General features: G+C 39.9%; 1 protein-coding gene across 1 annotated transcript; it reads left to right on the top strand.

Annotated features, from left to right (window-relative positions):
• The first annotated feature begins 6,007 nt into the window (after positions 1 to 6,007).
• On the top strand, positions 6,008 to 7,712 carry LOC134218327 (uncharacterized). The gene is made up of 3 exons (XM_062697267.1): positions 6,008 to 6,294; positions 6,375 to 6,571; positions 6,738 to 7,712. The coding sequence occupies exons 1-3, from the start codon at positions 6,090 to 6,092 to the stop codon at positions 7,362 to 7,364; spliced, it is 1,029 nt and encodes a 342-aa protein (XP_062553251.1). The 5' UTR covers positions 6,008 to 6,089; the 3' UTR covers positions 7,365 to 7,712.
• Positions 7,713 to 9,686: the final 1,974 nt, after the last annotated feature.

The following is a 9,686-nucleotide window of genomic DNA, read 5'->3' as shown; positions in this document are numbered from 1 at the left end:
GGTTACATTACATTTTGCCCTATGGCATTCGAGGCGTGAAATTATTCATATCAGAGGATAGGCCAGTGTATAATCTGAAAAGTTTTATGTTGTCAAGGAAGCAAAGGCATTGTTGAGTAGGATCGACCGCTTAGGTACATAAGGTGTTGTTATTAGGATGGATTTCCATATCATCTAGAGAATCAAAACAATTTATCAGATACTGTTCATGGATCGCATCGAGTTCTTGCGAACCTTTCCAAAAGTTTAATGTACCACTGGTGAAAAGATTTGGAGGATACATCGAAACCACCAAGCAGGACGACGGTATCTAAACATTCCGCAAGCCTGTAAAACCTCTAGTGGAAGAGCGCATTCAGCATTTCAATATCTGCAAACATAATTGAACGAGTTACGAATGATATGGACATCATTTTGTTCATCATCTAGTGTAGTTCCAAAGGAAAGGAAGACATACGCTCTAGTAATCGACCCCAGGGGATTCCAACCGCCACATTTATCGATCCCCATTCGCCATGCCAATCTCTAGAATCAATAGCAGCAAACTGCATGGAGCGTGGCGACGCACAATTGACTTGACCAATGCTTTTTTCACATCGAGCTTGATAGCGATTCCCGACATCTTACAAATTTCTTTCACGGAATTTGAAATGTTCAGGTGTGTCCAGTTTACTTCGGACTTGTAACGCACCGGACGATCCAGGGAAGTAATGCAGAGAATGTACTAGCTGGTTGTGCGCAATGTCAACCTACTCTAGATGATGTTCTTGCTTTTGGTCAAATCATAGGAAGAAATGACGCAAATTTGGCAGCCGTCTTATCCTGCCTCGAGAACAATAACGCCGTAAACTTAATAAAGCTAAATGCGTCTTTTGGTAGAAAGTCTGTGAACTTTATCGGATTTGTCTCACTCAGTATGGTTGGGAGATTCAAGATGAAAAATTAATGCTATCAAGAACTTTAGAACACCTATTACATGGAGAAGTGAGCTTCCTGGACCTAGTTACGCTATGTGGACAGATTCATCGTGCAAAGAGCAGACAAAACGCAATATCGTTGCTGCTTACAAACGCTACCCATTTGTGTGGATTTGGAAGCAGAACAAACGTGAATTTTAAAGCTTAAAACGAAGCGTTGCGAATCTATCAAGCGGTTGGGATACTATAACTCTGGATAAAATTGAATTATTTGCTGACGCCTTCACCGCTGGGCTGGGTGCGCTGTTCTAGGGCAGCTTAACGAGTATGATACCAAGAATTATAGCTTGTGCATCAAAGCATTGACGTGCACGGAACAACGTTACCTCCATACCCAAAAAGGAAGCATTAGCAGTCGTCTGGGCGGGAACGTTTTTCAACATATCTTCGGAGCAAGTCATTCACTATTCGCACTGACGCTGGAGGCCTACTGAGTACATATTCAGTAGTTCACATCGTTTGGGAGAAAACGGGCAGTTTCAAGAGCGGAGTCTTGGGGCACTATAAGGCTGCAGCCTTATTGACTATAGTATCAAAAGAGTTTGAAACGACAACTGGCTGATACACTTTCTCGGTTGGTGCGATCAAACGCAAGATCCGGGTCTCTTCGAAGAAGACGATGACGAAAAGCCATTTCTCTATTCTTTGGATGGGAAATATGGAAACATATCCGGAGGATATTGAACTATGTTCCGAAAAAGATAATGAATCTGAACTTGTCTCGTGAAGCTTACAAATGACGTATGGCCTGACGCATTACGTGAAAATATGAATAGACAGAAAGTAATTTGCACCATTTGTGCTACATCCATATTCAAGGATAATGATTCATACCCATTGACATTTCGGCTGAAGGCAATGAAAGCTGCTCATAGTGGACACGCTGGAAGGTTAGATGAAATGATAATGCGGAATTTTTTTGCGGCTCCAGAATGTCGCGGAGGTCGAACGATTTGTAAAGGATGCGAGAATGCATTGTAGCTGTTCAAAAAGAACTCCCCATGCCATTATCCAGCAGAATTCTACCAGTCGGTCCCTGGGAAATATTATAGATCGATTTTCTGTCCCTACCAAACATCGGGTTCAGGAGAATTTCTAATTGTCACGACACCTATTCACGTCATTTCTAACTGTTTCTATAATGAAGAATATCAGCGCTGAAAGTACCAATGCGGCACTCATGCAACATTTTTCCAACTTTTGGGGCTGTCCGCTAATAATCAAGTAAGATTTTATATGATGTTAATGTTCGTGAATTACAACTTTTGATTTTTTTAACAGAGCGACAATGGACCTCCCTTTCAAAGTTTTGACTTGGTTAGTTCTGGAGGAAAAAGGGTAAGATCGAAATCGATTCCTCTCAGCCCACAATCAAATGGGTTGGTTGAGCGTCAGAAACCAAGGGATTATAAAGGCATGGACGCATCATTGAATCGATGGTACCAACTGGAAGGTAGCAGCCTACAAAATATATCCATAGTCATAATAAATCTAAGTCCCTATCCTCGTTGCTAGAGTAACACCATTCGAGCTCATGGTTGGCTTGAAGTATCGAGGAACATCATTTCCGAGTCTATGGGACCTGAAGTGATCAAGAGAATCGATCAAGAAGATTTACGAGAACGTGGATCGCTGAATCGTCTGATTAGCAGAAGTATCGCCCAGATACGGCCAATCAGCAAGAGAATCAAATATTAGCATAGGAGATTCAGTGTCTACACAAAGAGCAAAGGAAATGATCCTTACTACTTCGAGCGTCAAAGTTGTGGCAAAGGATGAGTAAACTGTAATTGTCAGTAGCAGCGGTGTTCATACACGCGTAACGTACAAGACCTCAAGATCGCACCCTTTAAATATAGATGAAAATGGATTTTGAAATGAATTAAAATGACTTGGAAACAACATCAATGGACCTTTGATTCAGAAAACAACATCAAGTGTTCCGAATACAGTGAGCATTACACTGTAACTTGAGAGAACGAACGAAAATCAAAAACTTTTTTAAGGTATGACAAAACTATATGTATTCCGTATTTTTTAGAGTACAGGCAAGATGAGATGATAGAAGAGAATCGAATAATAAACTTTTGTTAAATATTACAGTTACATAGTGACTAACATATTTTATTTATCTGGAAATATAATTTGCTATTATGATATCACAACTGTAATGTATTACAAATATATGCATATAGTGTACATATTCGACCAAATCAACTCATTAATAAAAAAATCAGAAATGATTGATTACCTTTACAACACTTCACATGGCATGATCTGCATACATATCATCTAGTTACTGCGTGAGTTAGATCAAAGCATTCTTCAAACTGCTTTCATGCGTTGAAGGTCGTGTGTTGGTTGTCAAGGACTGAAAAGCAACCATCCATGAAAAATTTCAAGATCCGCTGAAAACAATTTTAGTTTTACTACAAATTCAAACTGACATTTGAAATGTGCACGGTCAAACCCATCTACCTAAATTGGAAGTTAAAGTAACACAAAATTAATAAAATTTACTTAACCCCCAGGACTCACATCAGCCATAACATGAGAATGTTCGGATGTTGTAAAAAGTGCAAGTTCAAAATTTCATATATTGAAAAATATTGAGACACTTTACACAGAGAAATAGAAAAGTTGGATTTTAATCTACTTTCCAATTTCAATTGAAAGTATGGAAAATTTGGGTTTTGGTGCTTAAATGTTTGAATCAAATACAAAATCGTTGATTCAACAGCTTTTTCTTTTAAAATCGCTTCTACAGTTGAGCACTCAGAACAAAAATTCTAAAATATCAAACCTTAGAGCCCATAAGAAGAGTAACGTCATGGCCACGTTTGACAGGTCTCCTGCTCGTTTAACGCGCATTTGTATGGAACTGACAGACGATTCTGTTCCAATTTCACACTTGACGACACTCGTTATTATAGTCAATGTAATCAAACTAACCTTCACGCTTTAATATTTCTCATGGCAACACCGACATAAAAAAGTACAGTATCCTCCGCTTATCCGGGACTCGCTAATCCGACGACTTCGTTAGGTCCGGATTCTGCAATTGATCCTAAAATGAAGAATCGATATTCGATTTTCTTTCATGGAACGATGAAGCTAATCATCCTGAACGCGCTGCTTCTTTGATCTCAGAAATCAAAGAACATTGTTTAATTTGAAATTTAAAATAGATGAAAATGCTTCTCGACATTTCGGTCTCAATTGAAGTATATGAATAATATAATTCAAACGCACTGGTACATACACCGCAGGGCAATTTTGACTCAACCTTTGACAGCTTAATATATGGGCCCTACGTTTCGGGCTGATGGTTGGTCTCTTCGAATGTTGCACAGCCAATTTGCTCTAAATGTCTATAAAAATATTATTTTTACTGATTTAGACTTTTACCAGAATTTATTTATATTGTCGGCGTAGCACTAATTTAGACGAAGTCCGGACCTGAACCGAACTTTCTTCCGAAGTTTTATCTGTCAAACTAATGGATACGTTGTTTAGCGCATCTTAGGGAATCAACACCATCTTCCGAAGTTGGAAGTGCCTACTATCTGGAAAAATCCAACTTCGGTATAAAAGGTATATATCTCGATAATAACATCGGTTCAAGTATTTGATTAACACGTTAGTAATGAACTTCTTCAAATTGAATGAATCCGACTTACATTTCATTAAAAACGGGACAACTCAAATTTGAGTAAAAGATACATACTCAATAAAATGATGACTTTTGAAAGTTGAGCTGGGCCTTCCATCACTTTTAATACAATAGATGCGAATCAAGTTCATCTATCTATCATGTGATTTTACGGCAACGATTCCTAGTTTAAGTGCACACATCATTTTATTGAAGTAGTATCTTTACTACAAATTTTGATTGTCCTGTTTTTTAATGAAATGAGTCGTTGATCTGACCCAATTTTGAGAATTCATTTTAGCGTGAATGCACTATCGTTTGCAATTTATAGGGCACATTGCACGGATTAAGACTTGTCTTCTTCGCCGACCAAGGTTATAACATGTCAATAGGACAAAGAGAAAGAAGCCTGTGCAGTGCCCCTATACCCTATAGGGCACGCACGAAAAATCTTTCTCTCTTTCGTTCCTCATGGCAACTTTTGACGTTTACCGCTTTGTTGTTTTCTAATTTTTATCAGAGAAGAGACAGATTCGTGCATGCCCTATAGGTACTGCACTGAAACATCTCTTTCGTTTTCGTTCTTCATAAATTTTGACGTTTACTGCCTTGTTGTTTTCTAAATAGGAAGGGCCAAAGGTGCTGGTTGAAAGAGATGGCGCCAAACATTGTAGTAAAATGAATTTTCTTGTATGGACAAATCACCTGTTCATACAACTACATCACAGCTGATATGTGACCTAGGTAGAAAAGCTACAATTTTTTTCTGATTTTTATGCCTTATTGCATTTTTGCAACTTTAAATAATAAATGGAGATCTGATTACCGCTCCATACTAAACTCAAGGCGGTTTACTCAATTACCTTTATGACTGCTCCCATCCCAGATGTGTGCATAAAAGTAATATCAAAATTGAGCCAGTCACAGGCAGTGTTGTCACTTGCTGTATATGAATTTACATTGATATAAATGACTGCAGCATCGCCACCTCTCGTTACGGTGTCAATCACGATTTATACCAGCAGGTACAAGTGTTGTTGAAATGATTGAAAGGCTCCTTAAGGAATTTCGAATAGAGTCACTGAGTCTCGTCCTATTTCTCTGCAGCTTTGCTTTTTTTTTTCGCTGCAAAGAAATTGAAAACAACAAGGCCAGTAAACGTCAATCAGCGAAGAAACGAAAGAGAAAGAGATTCGTCTGTGCAGTGCAGTGCAGAATCAAAATTTTCACACAACTCAATGACAGTTCTTATGGATTTTACAAAAGAGCAATAGAGAGATGAGATGGCGGTGGTCATATTTCACCTGATAGATAGCAATAGGGTTTTCCATAGGAGGGAAGAGGATTTTTCGATTTCGACTTATTTAAAATTAAAAAATAAATAAAAAACCTTGTTTGGATACAAGAGAAAAAATAACACTTTAGCTTTTGAAATAATCGAAATAAAACTTGATTCCGATATGGTTAAATCGGTGAAACGCTGTGCTGCATTATTTTGTAGGAAACCGTTTGACAAAACCGATGTATACTATCGTTTTCCGAGTTCGACCGTAAAGGATTCTTTTCGCTTGCGGATTTGGCAGCAGCGTTTGCTCGCTTCTCGGGAAGGCAAACAACGCGTCTGCTCTCGACACTTTTCGCCAGCTCAGTTCAATCTCCGAGACGGTAAGAAATCCGATCTACCTATTTGTCAACTTATGGATGATATCTTAGCGATTTTCCTGTATGCATTTTATACGGTACAGGGCTAGTGGCCGAGATGAGGCATGATGCTGTTCCGGACCAAAACATCGTCCCGAGAATCGATCCGAATGATCCGTTGGATGCGGTCTGCCGCTTGTGTTTGGAACGCATCAGAAACGATTGCCATCTGATTCATCCCGTATGGCCTTCGCCGGACGTTCCCAGCGCCGAAGACATTGAGGAGATCTTTGGCATTGTGGTGAGTTTGATTTCAATTTTGTGTCTTCGGGTTGGATCATTATGTGATAAAACTACCAAGATGGTTAATCATAATTACGATAATTTATGATTATTAAGTTGCTGTGATAATAATTATTGTAAATAATTTATTGTAATCTTTAATTAAAGAATGCTTAATTTTGCAGATTTCTAATAGCGACGCCATTCCTCGTCTAATTTGCTTAACGTGCGTAACAAAGGTAAACTACGTTATTCGGATCCGAAAACAGTACAGTAAAAATAATGCCATCTACACCGCAAAATGGGCATCTTCCCAGGATGCTGAAAAGACTGTAAAAATGGATGATCTGGAATTCAACAACGACGAATCACAAAATGATGTTGAACAACAAAGCCAACCAGGAAAATCATGCCACCAAAACGCTTTATTAATAGATTCCTTAGCGCAATACACTTCCGAGCAGACCAATACTGCGCCAGAACAGACACCGAAAATTGCTTCTATTGTTAGCTATGGCAAAAATCCCGTCTCCGCTGCCTCATCATCCAATGTAGACCCCGAAAGTGAGAAGGTTCTAAGCCAAAGCCAAACCTACAGCGAGCTCGTGTACGTCCAGCAAGGGAACAAAACCCAGCGGTTTCACATCATCAGCAGCAATCAGATCCTCAATCAGATCGGGCTTAACTGCGAACAGGAGGAGGAGGTTTGCACTACGGAGTGCAAAGTGTTGCCTTCGGACCCGGACGATGAGGTCACTGAGATATGTTGTACACTGATGAGCACACCGAGGACCCACCTGATGCTAAACTAATCAAGATCGAGATTCAAGAATCGCCAGACTTTGGTAATCTTTCGGAAGACGACATTCAACCTGCTGTGGAGGAGGCCGAAGAACCAGTGCAGAAGAAACCTAGAAATGATAATCCTTTCCAGTATGATCAGTTTAAAAGTGAACCGAGTTAAACTTCTAATAGTTCGTTTAAAACATCTCCGCTGTGTAGTGTTGAACTTAATCTAGAATTAAAAAAACACGTTATAATCATTAAAAAAACATCTCCGGTGTCAATGATAATTCGTCAGTAAATTCTAGGCAAAGAGGTACCAATAAATCACATATGTACTGAAGCTAGGATTAATAAAGCTTGACATATTCTGTCGATACATGTAGATACATTGATAAAAAAATATCACGATATTTTTTTTATGTTGGATAGCCCACTCGTATTAATCAATCAAACATCAAACTAAGAGCGGAAGTGGCTGAGTATTGTGTTATTTTCAACTTTTCTAGGGTCTCAGCGCTTTCCGTGATGTGTTAACTCTGGATAATATGTCTACCATTGGAAGATAAGCTAAAGGTTCTCCCAACCCTGCTACGACACAAATCTCCTTTCATGTTTCGACACCCACCTCTTTCTAACTTCGAAACCCAATCCGCTTATGCTTCGACATCCTTCCATCTCATGCTTCGACACCAACAAGCGAAGATCCATAAAGTACGTCACGTAAAATTTTCTACACCCCCACGCACCCTTTGCATTAAAACTCTATTTTTTTGTATGAGTCTTCACGCTGCTCGGAACTCCTCCTCCCCCTAGGAGCGTGACGTACTTTGTGGATGGCCCCCAAGTCTCATGCTTAGACACCAACAAGTCTCATGCTTAGACACCAACAAGTCTCATGCTTAGACACCAACAAGTCTCATGCTTAGACACCAACAAGTCTCATGCTTAGACACCAACAAGTCTCATGCTTAGACACCAACAAGTCTCATGCTTAGACACCAACAAGTCTCATGCTTAGACACCAACAAGTCTCATGCTTAGACACCAACAAGTCTCATGCTTAGACACCAACAAGTCTCATGCTTAGACACCAACAAGTCTCATGCTTAGACACCAACAAGTCTCATGCTTAGACACCAACAAGTCTCATGCTTAGACACCAACAAGTCTCATGCTTAGACACCAACAAGTCTCATGCTTAGACACCAACAAGTCTCATGCTTAGACACCAACAAGTCTCATGCTTAGACACCAACATGTCTCATGCTTAGACACCAACAAGTCTCATGCTTAGACACCAACAAGTCTCATGCTTAGACACCAACAAGTCTCATGCTTAGACACCAACAAGTCTCATGCTTAGACACCAACAAGTCTCATGCTTAGACACCAACAAGTCTCATGCTTAGACACCAACAAGTCTCATGCTTAGACACCAACAATGTCTCATGCTTAGACACCAACAAGTCTCATGCTTAGACACCAACAAGTCTCATGCTTAGACACCAACATGTCTCATGCTTAGACACCAACAAGTCTCATGCTTAGACACCAACAAGTCTCATGCTTAGACACCAACAAGTCTCATGCTTAGACACCAACAAGTCTCATGCTTAGACACCAACAAGTCTCATGCTTAGACACCAACAAGTCTCATGCTTAGACACCAACAAGTCTCATGCTTAGACACCAACAAGTCTCATGCTTAGACACCAACAAGTCTCATGCTTAGACACCAACATGTCTCATGCTTAGACACCAACAAGTCTCATGCTTAGACACCAACAAGTCTCATGCTTAGACACCAACAAGTCTCATGCTTAGACACCAACAAGTCTCATGCTTAGACACCAACAAGTCTCATGCTTAGACACCAACAAGTCTCATGCTTAGACACCAACATGTCTCATGCTTAGACACCAACAAGTCTCATGCTTAGACACCAACAAGTCTCATGCTTAGACACCAACAAGTCTCATGCTTAGACACCAACAAGTCTCATGCTTAGACACCAACAAGTCTCATGCTTAGACACCAACAAGTCTCATGCTTAGACACCAACAAGTCTCATGCTTAGACACCAACAAGTCTCATGCTTAGACACCAACAAGTCTCATGCTTAGACACCAACAAGTCTCATGCTTAGACACCAACAAGTCTCATGCTTAGACACCAACAAGTCTCATGCTTAGACACCAACAAGTCTCATGCTTAGACACCAACAAGTCTCATGCTTAGACACCAACAAGTCTCATGCTTAGACACCAACAAGTCTCATGCTTAGACACCAACAAGTCTCATGCTTAGACACCAACAAGTCTCATGCTTAGACACCAACAAGTCTCATG

Source organism: Armigeres subalbatus, chromosome 2, assembly GCF_024139115.2.
Source record: "Armigeres subalbatus isolate Guangzhou_Male chromosome 2, GZ_Asu_2, whole genome shotgun sequence".
Classification (NCBI taxonomy): Eukaryota; Metazoa; Arthropoda; class Insecta; order Diptera; family Culicidae; genus Armigeres; species Armigeres subalbatus.
This window is presented reverse-complemented; position numbering and strand designations above follow the sequence as displayed.

What these genes read in the sequence shown, in the direction of transcription:
- LOC134218327 (XM_062697267.1), top strand. Translation starts at nt 6,090, where the DNA reads ATGGTTAAATCGGTGAAACGCTGTGCTGCATTATTTTGTAGGAAACCG. An exon ending in TCAGTTCAATCTCCGAGACG is followed by an intron (nt 6,295 to 6,374) that starts GTAAGAAATCCG and finishes TATACGGTACAG; the next exon opens with GGCTAGTGGCCGAGATGAGG. An exon ending in AGGAGATCTTTGGCATTGTG is followed by an intron (nt 6,572 to 6,737) that starts GTGAGTTTGATT and finishes TTAATTTTGCAG; the next exon opens with ATTTCTAATAGCGACGCCAT.